This window comes from Trichosurus vulpecula, chromosome 4 (assembly GCF_011100635.1).
Source record: "Trichosurus vulpecula isolate mTriVul1 chromosome 4, mTriVul1.pri, whole genome shotgun sequence".
NCBI lineage: Eukaryota > Metazoa > Chordata > Mammalia > Diprotodontia > Phalangeridae > Trichosurus > Trichosurus vulpecula.
In genome coordinates this window covers 216,078,382-216,099,621 of record NC_050576.1, presented here as the reverse complement: position 1 = coordinate 216,099,621, position 21,240 = coordinate 216,078,382, and the positions used below count along the sequence as shown (strand labels likewise).

General features: G+C 45.8%; 2 protein-coding genes across 2 annotated transcripts; one reads left to right on the top strand and one right to left on the bottom strand.

The window, feature by feature from the left end:
• Positions 1-1,798: 1,798 nt before the first annotated feature.
• On the bottom strand, positions 1,799-17,445 carry TEPSIN (TEPSIN adaptor related protein complex 4 accessory protein). The gene is made up of 13 exons (XM_036757799.1): positions 17,294-17,445; positions 13,993-14,065; positions 13,588-13,679; positions 13,230-13,323; positions 11,951-12,018; positions 11,502-11,580; positions 11,224-11,295; positions 9,610-9,813; positions 7,627-7,801; positions 6,544-6,657; positions 6,016-6,094; positions 4,996-5,130; positions 1,799-4,600 (listed from the first exon to the last, which is right to left on the bottom strand). The coding sequence occupies exons 1-13, from the start codon at positions 17,336-17,338 to the stop codon at positions 4,007-4,009; spliced, it is 1,824 nt and encodes a 607-aa protein (XP_036613694.1). The 5' UTR covers positions 17,339-17,445; the 3' UTR covers positions 1,799-4,006.
• Positions 17,446-17,682: 237 nt separating this feature from the next.
• Positions 17,683-20,984, top strand: NDUFAF8 (NADH:ubiquinone oxidoreductase complex assembly factor 8). Its single transcript, XM_036758141.1, has 3 exons — positions 17,683-17,799; positions 17,917-18,027; positions 20,624-20,984. The coding sequence occupies exons 1-3, from the start codon at positions 17,716-17,718 to the stop codon at positions 20,642-20,644; spliced, it is 216 nt and encodes a 71-aa protein (XP_036614036.1). The 5' UTR covers positions 17,683-17,715; the 3' UTR covers positions 20,645-20,984.
• Positions 20,985-21,240: the final 256 nt, after the last annotated feature.

Sequence of the window (21,240 nt, the reverse complement as noted above, 5' to 3'; positions counted from 1 at the left end):
TGGGGGACGAAGGGGGCGGGAGAGGCACGCAGAGGGGGAGGATCTGTGATTGGTTAAGTCGGAGGAGGCGTGGCCCCGGGTTGAAGGGGCGGGGCGGGGCGGGGCGTGGAAAGGGTCACTGTTGCAGGGGGTGGGAACCAAAGCGGGAGAGGGTGGTGGTGACCCGTGGGGCCAAAAGGTCAGGGGGAAAATTGGGGTTAAAAAAAGGAAAAGGGAAGACAGTAGGCGTAAGGCAGATGTGGGAAGAGGGAAGTTAAGAAAGAAAGGTCAGAGAATGAGGACTGAGAGCCCTTAAAGAGGGCGAGGAATCTGGGAGAAGGGATGATGGAGGGAAGGTCCTAAGGAGATGGGCTGCTGGGACCCAAGAGGTCCACTTAAACAACTGGTTTCAGGAAGATTGGGCAGGGTTGCTGTGCTGCCTTTGTTCTGGGGAAGAAAATGCTCACAAAGCCTTCTCCATCAGTGGGCCAGAGGGACTGACAGGCATTCTGATTCTTCACCCAGCCAAATTAGGGAACTATTTTTAAAAAATTTTAACAGAAGCATATCTGGGAATTTTAAGTTAGATTTTAGTTGGTGGCCAGAGGTACAGAATTAAAAATAAAAAAATAGAGAACTGTTCAGAGAAGCCAAAGAACCTAATACCACTAAGGAGAGGTTATTAACCTTGTGTCGGGCAAATCTGGTGAAGGGTGTCGACCCCTTTTCTGAATGTTTTTAAATACATATAATAAAATACATAGGATTACAAAAGGAATCAATTATACTCAAAGTTAGCAAAACCGAACCCTCTCAAATCTAGGGTACAAATCTATGGTCTGGTCTTCCTCTTCTTCTGTAACACTAATTTGTACTTGAAAGGTTCCCATCGGTTTCACCCCAATAACCATCACTTGTAACAAAGAATAAAAGAGTGAAAAAGCAGTTCAGGATTACCAACCCACACATGACAGTGTATGAAATACCTCATACCAGGGGTGGGGAACCTCTAGGTCCTCATCTGACTGAATCCAAACTTCACAAAACAAATCCCCTTAACAAAAGGATTTGTTGTATAAAACTTGGATTGTCAAAAAGTGGAATCCAAGGACCTAGAAGGCCACATGTGGCCTCGAGGCCAAAGACTCCCCACCCCTGCTCCATACCCATAGTCCCCCCACTAATGCAAGAAAGGGAGATATGTTTTTCCTCTCTTCGCAATCAAGCTTGGTTCATCTATCAAGGTATTGCTTTGCGGTTGTTCTTCCCACTTGTACCCTTATAGCTGTGCATAGTTTTCCTGGTTGTGTTTAAGTAAGCACGAGTTTATCTTTTTCTATACTTCTCTCTATATAGTTTCCTATGATCACTAGGTATTTTCCAGGGTTTAGCACAATGCCTGGCACACAGTAAGTACTTAATTAAATGCCTATTGATTTGACTCTTGCAGCACATATTCCATTACATTCACAAGCCACAATTTATTTAGCTATTCAGAAGTTGGTGGACACCTACTTTGTTTGCTCCTATAAAGAAAAAAAAGCTGCCATTAATATTTTGGTGTATATGTACATCACAGAATCTTAATAATAATTTGCAAAGTACCCTATATCTCTTATTTATCTTCACAGCAAGTCTGTCAGGTAGGTACTATGAGGTCTTGTGATCTCCATTTTACCGATGAGGAAACTGAAGCTCAGGGAATTCGTGACTTGCCTATTGTCATAGAGAATGAAGCTGATATGTTATCTTCTTAATGTTAGACCAATAGAATGATCATCATAGACCAAGGACAGCACATTATGAAAGAAGTTTCAGCTCTGTGTAAAATATCCAATAGTGTTTATTAAGAAAGTGTAAACAACCAGCACCCTTCACAAGTTCCACAGAGATGGGATGCTCCCTGTACCCTTTCTCCAGGGCTCTCACCAACCCTCATAGTTTTAAACAATTTATGGCAAGAGTAAGTATGGCCAAAAAGTAGAGACACTGAACAGACGACCAACACATGAGTAAAAAATAAAGTATCAGAAAATAGCAGGCTAGACCACAAGATGTAACCTTGACCCAGAGTCCACTCCTTCAACTGGACACTTTCTTATGAAATCTCCATTACTCGGGAGTGGGGAAGGTGGTGATATCGTTTTCAGATACTATGATGACCATGTAACAAGGAAGATTTTCAGCAGAATGGCAAAGCATTTAAAAAAATAATCTTCAGGAGAAACAGACACACACCCCAGGATAAAAAAACAAAGGGATTACTTAGAGTTTCTAAATCACAGAGGGCAAAACTGCCTAGAGCTCTCTTGCTCTATAGGCATTTACCCAACAGTTGATGAGTGGCCCTGACTGGCTAGGGTTTTGGTAGTATTCAAGGCCATAAAGCAGAGGGTCAGTGTTTCTGGAAGCACCTTTACAACCTGCTCTCGAGCACCATAGGAATCCAAATCCAAATGAGCAGGCCAAAGCTAGAGGACAGATGGGGAAGGGAGGACAGAGCAATGGGTAACGTTCCTTCAAATGTCAGTCACTGCCTTCCAAAACAAGGTAAGACCCACCCAATTTCAAATGATCTAGAAATTATAGCAGCTCAGGCCAAAGCCCTGTGGCCTATTTTCTCAACCTGTGGATAGATTTCTATGTTCTCTCACTAATTGACCTTAAAGCACAGGCAAAGGCCATTTGGGACTACATACAACTCCTCAGCTCCACCTATTAAGGGATCTTTAGCTCTCAATGTGACTCAGAATCAAGCTGTCAGTGTGAAAAAATATGAAGGAAACATCTGCTGAATCTTATAGAATGGATTCTCCAGAGGGAAATCAACCAAAGGATTCTCTCCTCAGGTTCTATGGGTTTATACAAAGATGATTCTTTCCTCTCCAAACCCTCTTGATCATTAAGGAGAGAAGACAGGCATGTCTTGCAAGGACTGAAGGCCTCTTTTTCTGCTTAATGAGTTCTTTACAATGCTCCGCCTGAAACAGGGTACAACTGAATGCTTAAATTGCTAAAAGAGCATCCTCTCAGATGGAGTGAGAAAGGGCCTGGTTGAATGTTTAGAGCCACACTTAAATTGGCTAAGGGGTCTGGAGACTCACTAGCCATGAGCCTGCCAGGTGAAAGCTCTGGGGAGAACCCACAAACTATGTCTCTGTAAGATGAGCATAGCTCAAGAAAGTCAAACTTCCTAACCACCACCACCTTACCAAACTGCCCTTTCACAAAGTCAGGAAGGCTCAGCAATGCTGTCTAGGATCCACCCTCTCTCCTAAGGCCACAAATTATTGTTAAACACAGTCCTTGACTGCTAGAGAGGGGCCAGAGCTCCTTCTGGTGCTAGGGCACCTAACTCACTCACATGCCTGTACTGGCAATGATCAGGGTTCCATAATAATCCTGATCCAACCAACTAGTGGCCCAATTCTTTATAAGTTTCATGGAAAATTACACATGTATAAGGCATGTATGACTCTGAAATATGAAACCAGCTCTGCTAGAGGGAAACAAACATTAATGGGGGAAAGATAGGTTTTGAGAAGAGATCAAATCTGCTCATTCTTCTTATAATGTTTGAGGAAGGTTCAGCATTGATCAGAAACCTCCTGGTTTTATTCTTTCTGAATGCTCTGCAAGTAATATGTGGGGCATTCCCTATACATCTAAAATAATTTCCCCTTTCCTGTTGCTGATCAAAAAACCCAAGATGAACACTGGTACTTTCTGACTTGGATATTCCAGTGGTCTGCTTAGTTAATGTAAAGTTGCCGTCAGCAGGAATTGGTTTGGAGGTGGTGAGAATTCCCCCAGAGGAAGGATGCAGACACAGCAAACAGGGATAATGACTGAGAAACACAAGAGTGGAAATTACACTTTGGAGGACCCCAGAAGGGCCCATGAGCACATGTGTGATAATACAAGGTAAAGAAGAAGCCAAGAGACAGTCAAAGGCAGACAGATGTGCAAAGTCCTTCTCAAGACAAGGAAGACAAGGGGCAGTGCCCCAGCCTCAAACGCTGGCCATTCATGCATTTAAGAAGGCGAAGGCAGATAGTTCTGGACTAGGAGCCTCATGGGAGGTGGCCTCTCTGGACGATATCCATGGAGCTTCAGAACTTGACACTAACTGGAGCAGCTCTTCTTTGGCAGCCTCAGTCACAACCACACCTGTGTGAGCCACCAACTCCATGCCAGCAAACAAAGAGGAAGTGCCAGTTATGGGGGTCGAAAGGCTGCTTTCAGGGTTGATGTCCGGTTTTAACCTGCTATTTGTAGTGTTAGTGCCCGATGAGTCTTGGCTAGATCCAGGCCCCTGCTCACCTGAAACTGCTAATCTAGTTTCGGCCTCCTCTACACTTCTTCTACCAGCAGTCATGTCTCCCTGTGCTGAGACAGGAGTTATCTCCTGGTGTGATGAGGATGCTGGGGTTGTGCCCCTGGGCAGGGAAGCAGATGAACTCACTGGCTGGAGGAATGACTCCCCTCCAGCAAATGGAGCAACTTCTGTCAGCAGATCAGTTGGGCAGAGAGAGGGGCGAGATGCGCTAGTACTGGCTTGCGGTGGGAGTCTTTTGTGAGGAGGATGGCTTCGGCACAGAGCCTCGAAGTGCCTCAAGATCTGGGAAGCAGGGAGAGAAAGCAGGACTCAATGCTCTGTGGTTTAAAGAAATACAGATTATGGCTCCGAGGAGAGTAGAATGAGCAGGTTAATCATGCCCCACATTCGTCACTGCTACCATGGGTGCTTTGATTAGAGGGCTGGGTTAGCAGATCTAACAAATAATGACAACAATAATAGTAATAAATGCCTTTTTGCTCACTCCTTTAAACAACAGAAGCAAGAACAGATCCCTCCAACGGATGCGTGTGAAGGCATGTTGGCTTCTCTGCACGGCATGAGCAACCACAAAGATGCTGCCTCCACAAATGCCCTTAGAAAAAGCAGCTATCCCCGACCCAAGCCTGACAGTTTTCTTATGCCTGCAGGCAGAACTAAATCGGAGCACCACCCACCTTGGTTGCCTTGTTGGTCACAGGGCCAGGGCTCCCCTCGCTAAGCTGCTGCAGCTTTGGTTGGATGATAAAGAAGATATGGTCCTGAGAAAGCAGATCTGAGCACATGAGGGAGAAGATGGCGCACATGGCTCTCTGAGGGGAAGATAAGCCAAAGTCAGCCACACAAAGTCTCTGCCAAACATGCCTCGGTCCCACATGGCAGAAAAGAGAGCCTCTTTCATTGTCTCCTGCTCTAGGAAGCAGAGAGCACTCCCAACATCAGCCTCCTTTCGTGCCTGCCTAGCTCCCTTCCTGGCTTTTCTTCTCTCACCTAAGTGTGAAGGGAGGGCCCAGGATAATCCTCCTCCTCCTCCTCCTCCTCCTCCTCCTCCTCCTCCTCCTCCTCCCCCTCCTCTTCCTTCTCCACATTCCCAGGCTTCCTGTCCTAATCCCATCCGGTTAATTCCTTAGTTCCCAGGGCTTGTCAAATGGTAAGGAATCAAGAAGGTTCCAGAAGGGCCCACTGGACAACTCTCCCACTCCTAACGTTCTCTACATCTGCTCACTTTTTTTGGTGGTGGGAGAATGACAGAGCTAAGGACAAACAGGAATGCTCAGCAACGACTCGACTTTTATCATGATGAATTACAGCAATCAAAGCTATCAGCACTCTGATTAGGAAAGGAGCTGCTTGAGGTCTGGGTACAGATCAAACACACACAAGAGGGAACATCTGGGCGGCCAGCATTGACAACTAGGTGGCACAGTGGACTCAGGAAGACACGAGTTCAAATCCAGCCTTAGACATATACTAGCGGTGTGACCCTAGACAACACAAGTCACATAATCTCTGCCTCAATTTTCTCAACTATAAAATGGGGATCATAATAGAACCCACTTCACAGGGTTGTTATGAGGATTAAATCGGGTATTTGTAAAACACTCAGCATGACACCTGGCACACACTGGGCACTTGATACATCCTTACTCCCTTCCTTGTGTCTTCCCTGCCTCCCCCTCCCTGCCCATCCCTCTCACCATCTGAACACACTCATTGGGTCTTCCAAGTTCCCGGTTCAAGAGTTCCAGTACTGCCTCACAGTTGAGCAGCCCACACCTACAGAAGAATTAAATGGTGTAGCTGAAAAAAATCTAGCAAAGGAGGATCAGGGGTGTGAGGTGGAGTGGGGAGACAGACCGAGGAGGGGTCCAAGAGAAAGGCATCTTGGGCCTGGTGAAAGCTAGCACAGAGAAGGCTCTGATGCTGGCCTAGAAAAAGCTTTAAAGCAAAATGGGCATGAGACACTGTCGAGGAAAGGAAAGTGGTAAGGGCAGGTAAGGGGATGAAAGTGGAACGTGACTCTTCATCCGGAGTATTAATTACAGAATAAAGATGGAGCTCATCCCAGTCTTAGGCTCCAAATGGTCTTATGCTTTCAAAAGGACAGGATAATCTCCCCCATTTCCTCTCTACCTCCCTCCAAGAATCGCAAAGTTCCCCAGTGCAAGAGAACAGAAGCAAGGGAAGCAGCAGCAATGAATGGAGAGAAGGTATGAGTGGCTCACTCTTTGATGAAATGCTGCACCTCCTCTCGAGTCAGAAAGACCCGAGGCCCCTGGGTCACGGTGCTCACAAGGCTCATCTCTTGTAGACAGTCGCTCAATGGCACAGCCTCTACCCTGTCAAACAGCATAGCTCCATGTCAATTTTTCCCCAGAAAAGGAAAAAGGTAGGTATGAAAAGGCTGAGAACTTTATAGCGGATGGGATCACTAGGACGGAAAGGCTGAAGAGTCCCAACTCATCTCCTTATCATCACCAAGTGACCTTTTGCAGTACTTGGTTACGTGGCTGTTTGGACCCCATCTTAAACTCTGACCTTTATTTCCTAACCCAACTGGAGATACATAGGATGTGACATTAGCAAAATAAAATCCAGGCAGTGGAACAGAGGAGGAGAATGAAGTCAGACACACACAGCCAATCAGCTAATGTGCTTAAATGTACTTTTTGGGGGTTTGGGTTGTAGGAAGGCAGGGGTAGTCACTGGAAAATAACAGTAATGGGTACAAAGGGGAAGCTAGGGAGGAGTTAGACAGGGATTGTCTTCTTCTTCCTCCTATTATTTTCCTTTAGCAGATAGATTTGGGAGAGGTGGAACAAGAACCAACATCCAATATTAGGTCCCAGAAGGATTCCAAAGTTAGTAGAGGGGAAGTTGGTTGGAAAGAAAATGTGTAGATTGAGTAGATTTCGGTTTTTATTTTGATATGGGGAGACATTCTTTTGATTGTTGCTGTCACTGTTCTTTTCCTCCTAAAGATTCTCACACGCACATGCACACACACACACACACACACACACACACACACACACACTCTCCAACAAATTAGTATAGTCAAACAAAACAAATCACCATAGTGCCCATGTCTGAAGACACATGCTTCATTCCACTCCTACAGTCTACCACCCCTTTGCTGGGAAAAGAGAAATATGCCCCTGCAGGTGGATTTCCAGAGAAACAACTAATATGGTGGTAGCTTAGATCACTGATCCCTGCCTAGGAACAGGAGAAACCTGAGAAAGACTGTCCTGGCATCCTTTCTGTTGTAGTAGCTCAGCCCTCCCAAATCCTCATTGAGGGCTCACCTTTCCGTTACGTCACCCATCTCCCGGCTGGCTCCTGAGTGGCTGTCGCTGTCGGATTTACTGCCAGAGTTGGAGGTTCTGCTGAGTTCTCCATTCTCCTGAGATGAGTTCTGGGAGCCGGGGTCACTGTCCATCTCCTCCCAGCCGCCCCCCGCCTGCCCAGGTTGGTGCCTCACTGCAGAAATGGGGATGTCAGATAAGCCCCACAAAGAGCCTCAGTCCTTCCCAAGTCACCCGCTCCTCATCTCTATGGGGACTCCATCCATCGGAGACTCCACGGGAGTAGCCATAAAGGGCAGAGCCCCTGAGGAGAAGGCTCTGTGTTGATCTGCTGGATTCAAATCAATTCAATACAACAAAGATTTATTAAAGTATCTGTTGGGAAGAAGGCACTGTGCTAGGCACAGAGTACGGCAGCCAGCTCTGCTCAAAGGCCTAAAGATGCCATGTTTCTATTTTGCCAAAGCAGACCAAAGAGGAAGTATGGCTCAAAAGGAGAGAGGACAGAAGGGCAACTCCAAGGTTAGGCACTGAAGTCTAGGTACTCACTGATGCTCTATGCAACCCTGACCATCAAAATTTACCTCCCTTTGGAGAGCAGAGGGAGAGGTCGAGCTGAGTTACCCAGCTGGCTGGGTCCCCATTCAGGCAACTCAGACTGATGACTGCCTTTCTGCCTGCCTTTCTTTATTTCCTTATTTCTTTGGGGATCCAGCCAGTTGGGTAACTCAGCTCCACCTCTCCCCCTCCTTCTCCTCTCCAAAGAGAGGTAAATTTTGATGGCCGGAAGCTCCCCACTAACTTGGGGTTTACTGGCTAGGTTCCTAGGTTCGTTCGTTCCTTCCTTCCTCTCTCTCTTTCTTTTTCCTGACCCATTTCACTCTGAAGCTCATAGGTTGGACCACAATAGGTCCCTGCCCGAGCTCCACTTAATAGCTATAATTTGGGCCCTCCTGGCTCAGAGTGAATGTCAATAGTAACTGTTTCTCTTTTGACTAGCAACCCTAAGGGTCTTCTCCTCCCAGTTTGATTTTTTTTTTCCTAGTTAAAGGCGCCATCCCTTGACTCACTTCTTAAAGAGGCCTATTCACTGAATGGGCATTAGCTCACTCAAAGTGAGAACCTGAAAAGGCCTTAGCCTGAAAGGGCCAGGGTCTCCCATTGCATCCTGGCCATCTCCAGTCATCCTGATGAATATCAGGCCACTGGACCCAGATGACTCTGGAGGAGAAAGGGAGGCTGGTGACCCTGCACAGCCCTCCCTCGCCTCACATCAAAGTCAACTGCAAGTCATGTCATCATTTTTCTGATATCGTGGTCCTCTTCGAAAATGAAGGACGAATACAACAACAATGCAACCCTGCCACATCACTGACCTTCCAATGGCAATCTTCTCATCTCTACAAATGGGGCTAATGGTAGTAACCTCTACAGAAAACAGCTAAAGGGAAAGACTGGAAAGACTTCTGCAAATACATTCTGTAAAGAGCTGAATGATGAGAACAGCTGAGATGCACAAGGCGAGGCAGCACACAGGAGAAATCGAGCCAAGAAGTGACTCCCCAGAGCGACTCACTCACCCAGGGCTTCTGAAACTCAGCGACCCACAGTTTAAGAAGTGCTGCTCTAACCTATGAGATGAGCCACAGCCAGACCAATATAAAGGGAAACTCAAAGAGAAGACTCTACTTCCTCACCTTCTCTCTCTTCTTTATTCTTCCCTGGACTGAGAAGCTATTCCTTTACTCCCTACCCTCACCCCATAGAGTTTTGTGAACTAGCTAAAGTTAGAAAAGGCAATGTTCTGTCTCTGATCCTCTGCTCTTCTGGTCCCAGGAAGGAAGAAAAGCTTACCTGACCACAACAACCAGGGGCTCAACCTAGATTCTCTTCCCTGGGGTGGCTGTTCTCTCTAAGCCTGCTCACTGATGGGTGGCAAGAAAATCAAACAGGAAGGAGAACAAGCCTGGGGGGGGGGCATACCTCGGACACTCTGGGTGGGCCCAGGTGGTGTTTTCCTAGGAGCAAAGTGACCTTGGCCAGCGGAGGGTGCTACTACAGGCTGGTAGGTATCCTCCCTCAGCACCTGGCTCTGGATAGCGGGACTCTCATGGCCAGGGAGCACAGCATTAGCCACCACCTCAGCAGCTTTCTGGATGGTGGTAAGAAGGGCTTCACCAGCAAAGCCTGTGCCAGAGGAGAGAAGAGATTCTTACAGCTTGTTCTAAATCTCCAAGTTACATTTTTGACTTGTCAGGGGGAAAAGAATGTCCGCCTCCAGGACCTTGTATGGTCTGCTCTCTGCTTCTGGAGCTCAGAGAACGATGACAGACATCACTTGACACCAGGCCTCAGCAGAAGGAGATCCAAGTTTAGGAGGGAATGGAGGACAATTCCAGCAGTATACCCTTTCCAATATAATCTGACTATCCCCTGACTCCACAACCTGGCATGCCCATGCTTCAGCCACATCTGACCACAAGGACAGCATCTCGGTAGTCCCGTACGTGTAGTAGGGCTGTATTCTTGTGCTCCCTCCAAACGCTTAATCCCTATCTCAGGACTCAGGAGCAGCAACTAAGTTCCCCAAACATACCCACACATGGAGTAAGGAGGTCAAACAGAAAAAAGCCCCAGTCTGGAAGTGGGGACACTAACTTCTAGGACCTGCTCTGCCTCAAATTAAAGGTGTCACTTGAGCGTGCTGTGCTTCTGTAAGATGATGGATGTGAAAATACCTTGAAGAGTTAAACATGTTACACAAATTGAAGGTACTGTTATTATTAGTAAAGCATAGACAGGAAAGAAAAAATCCCCTGCAAGTCACTGAACCTCTTGGTCTCAGCCACCTGAGGGGCTGAAGCAGACGATCCTGAACGGCCCTTCCAGGAACATTGGTAGCTGAGATTTATGTAGAACGTTAATGTTTGTAAACTGCTTTATATAGAGCATCTCGTTTAATTCCACTGAACCCTACTGTTACTATCCCAAGGAAGCAGGGTGTTTATGTGGCTTGCCTGTGATCACCCAGATAGTAAGTTTCTGAGGCCAGATTTGAATCCAGGCCTTCCTGACTCTAGTCTGACATTCTCTCCACTATACCATAGCTATCTCTCAACATTCTATGATTCTACAAAAAAAAAATGGCAAAAGAAATGTCAAACTGGTGAGCAGAGGACCATTTTGATTGTCTTAGATGCCTCAGGTTTCCTCCCCTTTGGTCAACCTAGGGCCCAGCACTCAACTTTCTCCAACTCAGATCAAGGCCACAGCACCCAAATCCTGAGCATGGCTTTAAAGCCTGGTGTCAGTGTTGCTAAGTCCTCATCCTCAAAGTCTTTAGCAGTTAGCCCCATAAACCCCACTTTAGGAAAACCAAGATGCCCCAGCCTTTTTGTTTTTTTAAAGCCAACTCTGATATAGCCCTTGAAGTTTTGCAAACAAAGTCTTCTCAACCTTATTTTCTTTAATCAGCTTTCCAGAAGACCCTCTGGCGGCCCAACCTATGTCATCCTCAGATGGACAGACCAGTTAGAGCAGTAAGAGAAGGCCCTGAACTAAGAAGACTGGAAATGGAGTCCCACGGTGAATACTCACCAGAGCTCCCCCTGTCCTTGGTGTAGCCAAAGCCTTGGAGGGTGCTATAGGAACCAGACTGGGATCCCATACCTAGGGAGAAAGAAAAATACCTTGAGCTGGAAGTGAGGCTGGCTTCCCTAGGGAGCAATTCCACATTCATCGGGCAGAGAAACTCCAGGGGGAAGGGCGCACAAAGACAGAAGATGAGTTTGTCTCCATTTTGACTTAAAAGGACCCAGTGATAAAAGGGACTGGAAACTGACTTAAAGAGAAAGGAAGAGAAGCATCCACTCTACCTGTCGAAGGAAGGGACCTAGGAGACTGGGTGGAAGGCAATGGCAACAAAGTATCAGAAAACAAAGCACTCGCCAAGTCCTAGAAGAGGGATGGAAAGTATGTCAGTGCCCTGCCCTCAGCACGAAGCCATCCTGAGAGGGCTCTGCTCTGGGCTCCAACTCCCCCAGCCCCAGCAAGATGCTAAAGGGGCCGACAAAATAAACCACAAGGAACGGAAGTTCTGTCCCTGAGTCCCAGGATGGTCCGTAGCAGCAAGCAGAACCTCAAGCGTGCTCTCACTCTTTGGGTGAGCAGGAACAGGAAAACAGGAGACCAATTCCCAGGCACAAGCCCTGCACTCTAAACTCAGAGTGCACAATGGGCAGGAGGTCTACCAATTACAGCTTAATCCAGAGGGAGACCTCCTTGTTCAATACTGCTTAGACTGAACCCTACCTTTAAGACTCACCTGGGCAGCCACTCGGACCTTCTGATACAAGCTGTTTCCATGCAGAGGATCTGGGAGACCGCCAAACACTGCAAAATAAAGAGGGCAGGGAGTAGAAAAAAAAAAAAAAGAGACCACTTACTCTCAAATGTACAGAATTTCTTCATTCCAGTCCATTTAGAAATGGCTCTCCACACATGGATCCCCCAGTCGCTTCCCCAGATTCACTGCCTCTTGGCCACTCTATTCTCTTCTTCCCCTCAAGCACTTGGATGTCTCTCGGGGTTAGCCTCCAGGGAGATTTTCCTCACAGCCTCCATCTCTTGCCCTGAAATGCCACCTTTCTAGTAACATCATGAAGAAGAGATCACAAGGGAATGAGCTGCCACTGATGAAAGACAGATGTAAGAGAGATGAACGGACAGACCCCAGGTCTGGAAAGGTTGCAAAATTTTGTATTCAATTACTCAAAGAATTCATGGACTTTTTTTTTTCCTGGGGATTTTCAGGAAAGAGAGAGCTAACTATCTATGCCTGCTTGAAAAGAGGTCCTGACTGAGGGACTACGTAACTTTTGGCAGGGCTTTATCATTTCACCCCTTCACGCCCAGTGCAGCTGGCTAGAGCAGTCGGCAGCAATGATGCCCATCCCTGGGACATATTCCCAAGGACATTCCACTGATTAAGAGCCTTTAAAATTGCTCCAGGGAGATGTTTTCCTTTAACTCCTGTCAATGTTTTTTCATTCCCCTCTTCCCATGAGGACAAGCAGAAGTTTAACTAGCTCTCAGTATAGGCAAGTAATGTGAAAAGACTGATGAAACCAAGATCAGGAGCCAAGAATTGAAGGCCCAATTCCAGAATCACCTGTTTCTTTGCTCAAAACAAATATAAGTTCTCCCTTCCCCCAGCTCCTGAGTGGTCTTCCCCTTAATCAGTAAATGTCCCTGAACAGCCATTCAAAGGCCAGGAGAATCATTCAATTTCCCCCTTCAATCGGCTCTGAGGAACAGTCCCCAGAGGAGCAGACAGGGCCCAAACCAGGCTGAGGACCTGGGATCTACGTCCCAGGATGGAGTTCCGACCTTCTCCATCCTGAAACCAAACTTTGGTAGTCTTCCCTACCACCCTAGGATCTAGATTTCTGTGAAATTACAATGTTATTTCCTAATTAATGTTAGGAAAGGGCTGAATTCCATACTAAAACGGATAGGAAAAGGAAGCTGAATATTCTAACTGAACCCTCTCCTCCTTTCTCTATAATGCCCTAATAGGGACTAGTTCTAAAATTGCCAGATACCTGCTGCTTCCTGGATGAAGGAAGAATTGCGTTTGAGTGCAAGCAGAAAGGATGTAGAGCCATGGCTACACATGTACAGCAAGATTTTCAGTGCCTGGGAAGAGAGAAGACAGCAAGTGAAAGACCACATTGGGCTGCAATGCAGACATGATGACACGTACCCAGGGCCCGGGAAAGCCCCCTGTGCTACCTTACCATCCACACACATCCTGGTATGGTATCCATACCACTGTCCTCTTCCTTCTCCTTGGGCCCTTCTGGAAACTGGGTCCTGTCTAAGCTCTGTCCTGGCTTGTCTGACTCAGCCAGGGCCCTGGGAACCAGCTGAGGGTCCCCACCCTTCCTCTCTCCTGCTTACCTTGAGTTTAACATGGCAGGAGTTGCTCTGTAAGCGGTTCAGGAGGTACTCCAACAGACACTGGCTGCTTCCCATTGACTCATGGGAAATTTCTGGGAAGCAATCATGTTAGGGAAAGGACAGACTCCAGATTGCACTGAAGGGAAAGGGGAAAATTTAGCCTTCTCACTACAACCTCCTACTTTTTTTCTATAATCATTTCTTTTAAGGAAAAACTTTGTAATTTAGGTTTAGCTGAAGAACCAGCAAACAGCTTTCTCCTGTCTTCCCAGTCCCATTACCCAACCACCTCAATGTGCCTCTTAAATAATCCAATAATCCCTGATGGGTAATCCCATCAAAGTCACAGCTCTTTCATGGCCTGTCCCAAAACCTGCCCTTCTTGCCTTCTTGGGAAAAGGATACTAGCAATCTCTTCAAACAGGTAGCCAGGGCATGGGACATCATCATCAGACGTTCCTTTCATCAGAACTGGGAGCTAGATGAGAACAAGAGAACCGCCCCCCCCATTGGTAATCTTTTCACACAGGGACATCCTTGTATCTACGTCTGCTCTTTAGGTGTAGTTCCTTCCATGCATGGAGGGTCTTGTCAACCAAGAAAATGTGACCGGGATACTTGCTCTAACAGGCTGGTGCTGCTAATGGGGCATTTAGCCCCAAATTTATGTACATCTCTTTTTCAATATGCCAGTGAAACTGGTTTATTGGGGATGCTGCTGATGGCTCATAAGGGGGGGAGAGTTGAGTGGTAAATAAGGGAAGTTGTTCTAGCACACAGCTTTCCAAGCAAACAGGAGGATTCCTGTGCTTGGAATGAGGTGGCCCATAGGTCATACTTCCCTGGCAACTGACGAGACATATACTTTAAGGTACCATCATATATCTACTGATCTAGCAAAAATAAATTAGAGTAACAAAGTCTGATATTGGCTGTGTTGTAGGGAAATTAGTGTGCTTATTTCTTACTTGCTTACGGATATGTTTATATACGTTTCCGGTAGAACCCAATATACATGGTTTCAGTTTTTCTGGACAAAATGTGGCAATATGTCACAGAAGATACAAAAAGGCTTCTAGTCTTTGTCCTTTGACCTGGGAAATCGATTTTGTAGAACAGATCCCAAGGAAATTGTCCAAAGGGGGAAAAAATCTGTTAAAAAATGTTCAGAGTGGTTCTATTTACAATAGTAGAAACAACCCAAACTGTCCCAAGGAATAGTGTAATAGCAGAACATATAACTGGCACTTGAATGGGCTGTAACACTATCTTGAGTTTAAAATGACAAGGATATGAAGTATGCCAGATCATGGAAATGATCGTATGAAATGTTAAGTGAGAAAAGAAACAGATAGGATGTACAACTATGTAACGGCAAGTATGTGTATTATCAAAGATTTACAGAGAATTTGGAATGAGCTAAATAATCTAGGGCTGAGTTATTATCAGGCTTTCCCCCCTAATATAAGTAAGGGATGCCTCAGAAAGATAACAAGGAAGACAGAAGCTTACTGGCTCATTCTAGGTTACATTAAGATAGCCCCAGTATGCATCAGCAAAATTGTCCAGATGGAACTAAAGCTTGGATAAGCCCATTCCTAGGTTTAGTTCTTTCAACACCCTCCTACCTTCCTGACCTAGAACTTAAATCAATTCTAAAGGCTGGCATCACCCTATAATGGCAATGACATCACTAGGCATACTGGTCTTGACAGGCAGTAGGGACTGAATAATGCCCACTGCCAACAGAAATGATGCAAAGGGTCAGCCACCTGACATTGACTCAGAGCTGTAATACTGCTGCAGAAATCACCAATATTATTTCCTTTTAGAAATTATTATGACATTCTGATCAGGAGGGTACTATGAACTTCATTCAAAAAAAGCTGCGAAAGAACTCAAAAGAACTTTTAAGCAATTGTGGTAAAACCTGGTTGGTGGCCACACAAGCCAAGGACTAGAAAGTAAAAAAAGAGTTGGATCCCATTGCGTGTGTGTATTGGGGGAGGGGGTGTGAAGAAGAAAGATGGGAGTGAAGAGGAACTGTGTTAGAAAATTACAGACCTCTGCTCCTACTTCATAGTGTTCTGTTTCTGTTACCCCTTCCTTATCAATTGTCATACAATTCAGGAATGAGAAGGGAATGGTAAGAGTGGACAGCACCATCGAGGGAAGGAAGAGACTGTTAGATAGAAACTGAGGAGAGAATGAGAATAAGTAACCACTCTGGGAAGGTTCCAGATAGATTTCTTCCTTATCTAAAGCAAGGGATTCTCAATAGCCCAAGGTCCATGAGCTTTAAAAAAATATATAGATATTTTTAGATATTCTGATAACTATATTTCAACATAATCAGTATGGCAGTAAACCTTAATAGAGAAGGGGTCTGATCTGGTAACCTGGCTTTTCCAAGTCCCCTTAATGAAAGTACTTTCCCTCTGAGATTACCACCAATTTATTCGGCATATAACTTTTTTTTTTTTGCACGTAGGTGTGCCTCTGCTGTCTCTGCCTCGTTAGATTTTGTTTCTTTGTTTGTTTTTGGAGGGGGGAAGGCAGGGCAATTGGGCTTAAACGACATGCCCAAAGTCACACAGCTAGTAAGTGTGTCAAGTGTCTGAGGTCACATTTGAACACAGGTCCTCCTGACTCCAGGGCCGGTGCTCTACTCACTGCACCACCTAGCTGCCACTTCCTCATTAGATTTTAAGCTTCTTGAGGGCAGGGGCTGATCTTTGCCTTTCTTTGTATCACAAGTGCTTAGCAAAGTATCAGGCACATAGCAGGGCAGTAAAAAATGTTTGTTGACTTGGTAAAGGCTATGGGCCGCTTTCTCAAAGTACTTTTAAATGCTTAACCTTTCTGTGTGTGTTTGGTGAAGCATATGGTACCTCTTCTAAGAATGATGCCTTTAAATACATAAAATGGAAGGAAACACTAAAGGAAACTGATTATACTGAAATAGTTATTAGGATATTTTAGAAAGCAAAAAAAAAAAGTTCACGGATCCCAGGCTATTAAGAACCCCTGGCTTGAGAAAAGGAGTCTTGGTTGAGGTTACAGAAGAGGACACAAAAGGAGGAGGAAGGAACTGCTCAGAGGAGGGTTTTAAAGGAGGAAGGAAGGCGACACGGATCCGTAGAATGCGGATCCTCTGAGAAGACACTGACTAGGAGCGAGGGAACCACACTTCCAAGAGAGCTGTGGGCATGGGCGAGGGGTGCTGACCCTGACCAGGAGGAGGAGAGGACCCTGACATTAGTTTTGTTTAGGTGACTGGGGTGGGGGTGGGGAGGCAAAGAATAAAAGGACCTGAGAGGCCACGGAGCTGGCGCTGGAGGGCATTCTGAGGACCTTCTAGCCCAACCCTCCCATTTTACAGAGGAGGAAAGATGAGGCCCGGATGTTCCCGGCACATGCTGCCGGAGTGGGGATGGGAAGGGGAAGAGACCTCAACCCTCTCGTGGGGAGGCCTGGGCCTGCAAACGCTACCACAGAGGTCAGGAAAGGAGGGAGACGGAGGCCGTGGGAGGCCCGGGGCCCTGCCCGTAGTTCTCCCTGAGAACGGGAGGTCAGGCGTGCTCTGCCCGGGTAAACGTCTCAGGTCAGAGGCGAGAGCAGCGCAGAGGCCGCAGTTCAGGCCTCCAGGGTATCGAGTGGACCCATAGGCTTGGTCAATGGGGCTCGGGTCCAGCCAGGTACTCACTCTGTGTAAGAAGCTCAGCCGGTCCCGGAGCTGCGGAGCGGCCATGATCCCCGGACGCCCTCACCAACCGGCTCCCACTTCCGCCAATCACCTCGCCGGAGCGGGCATTGTGGGCCAATCGCTCGCGGCGGGGCGGAGCCCCGAGGACACCCTTAATAAACAAATTGATCTCGGACCAATCCAAAGTCAGAGAATGGAAACAGACTAGAGGTATGAACCAATGGCAAGATTCCGAGAGAATCGAGTGAATCCGTCAGGGAAGCGGGTGATGGTGATGGCGGGGAGGAGGAAATTATCATTGAACCAATAAGAAGGCTCACCTAAAGTTAAAGACAGGAGTTCCACCCTATCAGCAGGGAACGGAAGCCGGAAGTAGGAGGATCCAAGATGGCTGCGCCTTGGTGGGAGAGGACGAGCTTCTCATGTCGGGGACCGGAGCTGTGTGGAGCCGAGTTCGGAGCCGGATACAGAGCTTTCCGGAGAGGCTGGCGACCTGTGGGGTAGAGGTGAGAGGGTCCCCTTTTGGGATTCCGGACGGGAGCGCGGAGGCCCCTTCCCGGGGCACTGGGAAGGCGGCGTTTTAGGGCACCTTGCAGATCTCAGTCTCTGTCTCTCCCTCCCAGGCCGCGGCTTATGGGAAGTGTGTCCAGGCCGCCACGGCCCCTGGCCGGGACCTGAAGAGGAACGTTTGTGCCAAGGAGTTTGAGGCCCTGCGGAATTGCTTCGTGGCGGTTGTACGTGCGGCCTCCGGGCCTTGTTACGGCTCCCCCTCCCCCCTCCTCGCTCCTCTCCGCGGCTCCTGCAAGTTGCTCTTTCTTACCTGGATGCAGGGCTTTGAGGAAGGGCGGTGGAGACGGTACAGCCTTAGATATTGAAAGGGGACCCCAAGAGGTCATTCATTCCAATCCCTTGCATGAAGCACAAATCCCCGCTACAGCACCCCCTACAAGTTCTAGACTCTTGAAGATCTCTACTATAGAGAACTCACTACCTTTCCAAGGGGATAGAACATGCTAGAACTTGGTGCTACGTACATTTCTGCTGGGGTGCGGGGAGATGTAGGGGACTGTACATTCGAGACTCCACTCCTGGCTCATGCAGACCCTTCTCTCAACTCCTCCCCCACTCCCTCCTCTCCCCACCACCCAGAACAGCTCCAGCGCCCACAGCTGCATCATCCTTCTTTGCAGTCCTATGGCACTTACTCCATTCTGCCTTTAGTTATTTCCCATATCAGTAACATCTTATTAATAGATTGTAGAGGAGTCACTTTTTTTTGTTATCTATCTTTATCCTTCAGTGTCCTGAACATAGCTGGTGCTCAGGCTTATTTGGATGAAAGGACTTAATTTCTTCCTATCTTCAAGGAGATTAGTGTACAGAACCGTAGATCTGGAGCTAGAAGGGACCTGAAAGACATTCCAATCCAATCCTCTTATTTTACAAGTGACTGAAATCCAAGGGGGTTAAGGGACTTGCCTAAGTTACCCTAGTAGTAAACAGTCAGAGACAGGATGTGAATCTCTGTACTGCACTGCTTCCAAAGGACTGGCACCTTACCAGTACAGATGACTATACAGCCTGTGCATTCAGAGGAAGCTGTGTTGGGGGAAAGGGCTGCTGGAGCAATGAATCCTAAAAAAAAAATCCTAGACTGGGATTTAGCAAAAGGAATGTGATTCCTTACTGCTAAGTAATCTAATGCTGTTCATCTCTGGAATGCGTTTTTGGATGACAAGGTTTCCAGAATGAATAAACAAATAAGTTAGCTTAGCAGTGTAATGGAGGGTAAGTCTTTTTTTCAGGTCTTGTACTGCTATTAACTCTACTCAAGAAATGATTAAAACAGGAAAGACTCTTAAGTGCATATTGACAACCACTTAAAATATGTAACAGTAACCTATAACTCCTGTTAGATTCTCCCAGGAGATTGATACTTAAAATATCAAAACGTAAGACATTTTGCAGGATTGCTGAATAGCAATGTTACATTAACTCCTCATTGTCCAAATTACTCTTTTTGAATCTATGTGTTATTGGGTAAACACTGTAGCAAAGGCTGAGCTTTAGATTTTTATTAAATGGAATGTCCAGTTTGGGATATACAGTCGTGGACATACTGCATTATGCCCACGGAATACTTATTTAAATACTTAAAAGGCCTGTAAAAAGTTGCTGTGGTTAAAAAAAAAATCAAAACCCTGTGGCCAGTTTCAAGTTGAGTTTCTCCAAATTTTAATGGTCTTCTAGTAACAGATACATAGACCATTACTATCTTGAAAATGAAGCTTTTATTGTCCTTCAAGTGTTAGGACCTGAGAAGACGAGATGACTAAAGGGTTATATGATTATCATGCATGAAAGGTTTTTACAAAGTGATTTTTGGCAGTTAGAGCCACAAATGATTAAACTAGAAAGAATGCTTTTAAACTACATATAATAGATTTCAGTTGAACATAAGGGATACTTTCTTAAACACCAGGATGATCAAAGTATGAATACTCTATTGAAAGAGTTATGCATCTAGGTGGCCCAGTGAGTCAGGAGGACCTGAGTTCAAATGTGACCTCAGACGCCCAATTGCTCTGCCTTCTCCCCTCAAAAGAAAGAGTTTGTATAGTTTATATCATGGCAATTAAAAAGCAAAATCAAGAGATCCAGATAGCCCGTGCCCTTGCCAGAGGCCACACACTGCCTCTGAAGAGCTTAGTTTTTCTCTCAGTAAATCTATCCTTCAATGATTATTTTTTCTCTTTCCTGAAAACAGCTTCACTGTTTTGGGTGAGCAACCCTTTTTTGATGGTAGGTAAAGAAGGGGGAAGGAGGAGGAGGAATGGCTTGGTGAGAAAGGGAAGGTGAAATCCTCGAGTTCAGAAATGAATTATTTAACCTATTTCCATCAATGGGAAAAATTTAACATTAAATATTTCATCCTTGGGAAAGTTACGTTATTGTGCCACCCTAAGTAGTGTTGTGCTTTAATTTTTCCTAGTATGGATTACAGTCCATCCCATATTTTAACAGGTTCCCCTTATGAACAACAGCAGATAGATGGTTGGGGTCAGGAGATGTAAGTTGTAGATATGCTGTAGACCACAACTAATGAGAATATGAGAAAACAAACTCAGGACCTTGAACTAGGGCACCATAATTAAACTAGGGGTTATAGGCAAATGATGAATAGCTCCATTTATCTTGTTATTATGGCACAGTGGGCAGTTGGCAAATTCTGCCTCTTCCCAATAATGTTTGGTTTCCTATATTTTCGCAACAGAATTGTGTTTAATATTAAAGCAATCCATTGACACCAAATACTTTTTATCATTTTAGGCCAAGAAGACCTTGAACTGATGTGTTAGGATGGGTTTTGAATCGGTGGAATTTACCTTCCATTTGGTGCTACCCATCAGCATGAAGTCAGATTTTACCTACAGCATCAAAGCGAACACCTGAAGCTCTTAGAAGTGAAGCAAAAGTGTTTCTTTGTTTTAAGAATGTGCATGTGCACACTTGCACACACTCATACACATATTATGTATATGCTCACATACACACATAAAAACTGAACAGAACTAGCAAGGATGGTGGTAGGAGTTATTTTGCAAACTTTGTATAAATAAAGATTTTGGTTAGAGTGGGATCTAATTTAATTAAACATAAAGTCTTGAGTTTAAATTTAGCTGTATAAGTATATATTGTGGCTTGACTTTTCTGAGACTGAGTGCCATGCCCATAGAAAATTTAACAACCCTCACGGAACAAGAGTTCTGGTAAGTTTCCCATTCCTGTGTAAGGACTTGAAAAACAAGAGAAAACTATTAGCCTTAGCCCTATAAAATAAGGTCTAGTTTTTGTGTTTTAAAATTTGTTATGAAACAATATACAAGAAAAGATTGTGAAATGGAATTTTACAGATTTTTAAGAAGCATATTTAGTTTAACACAGTA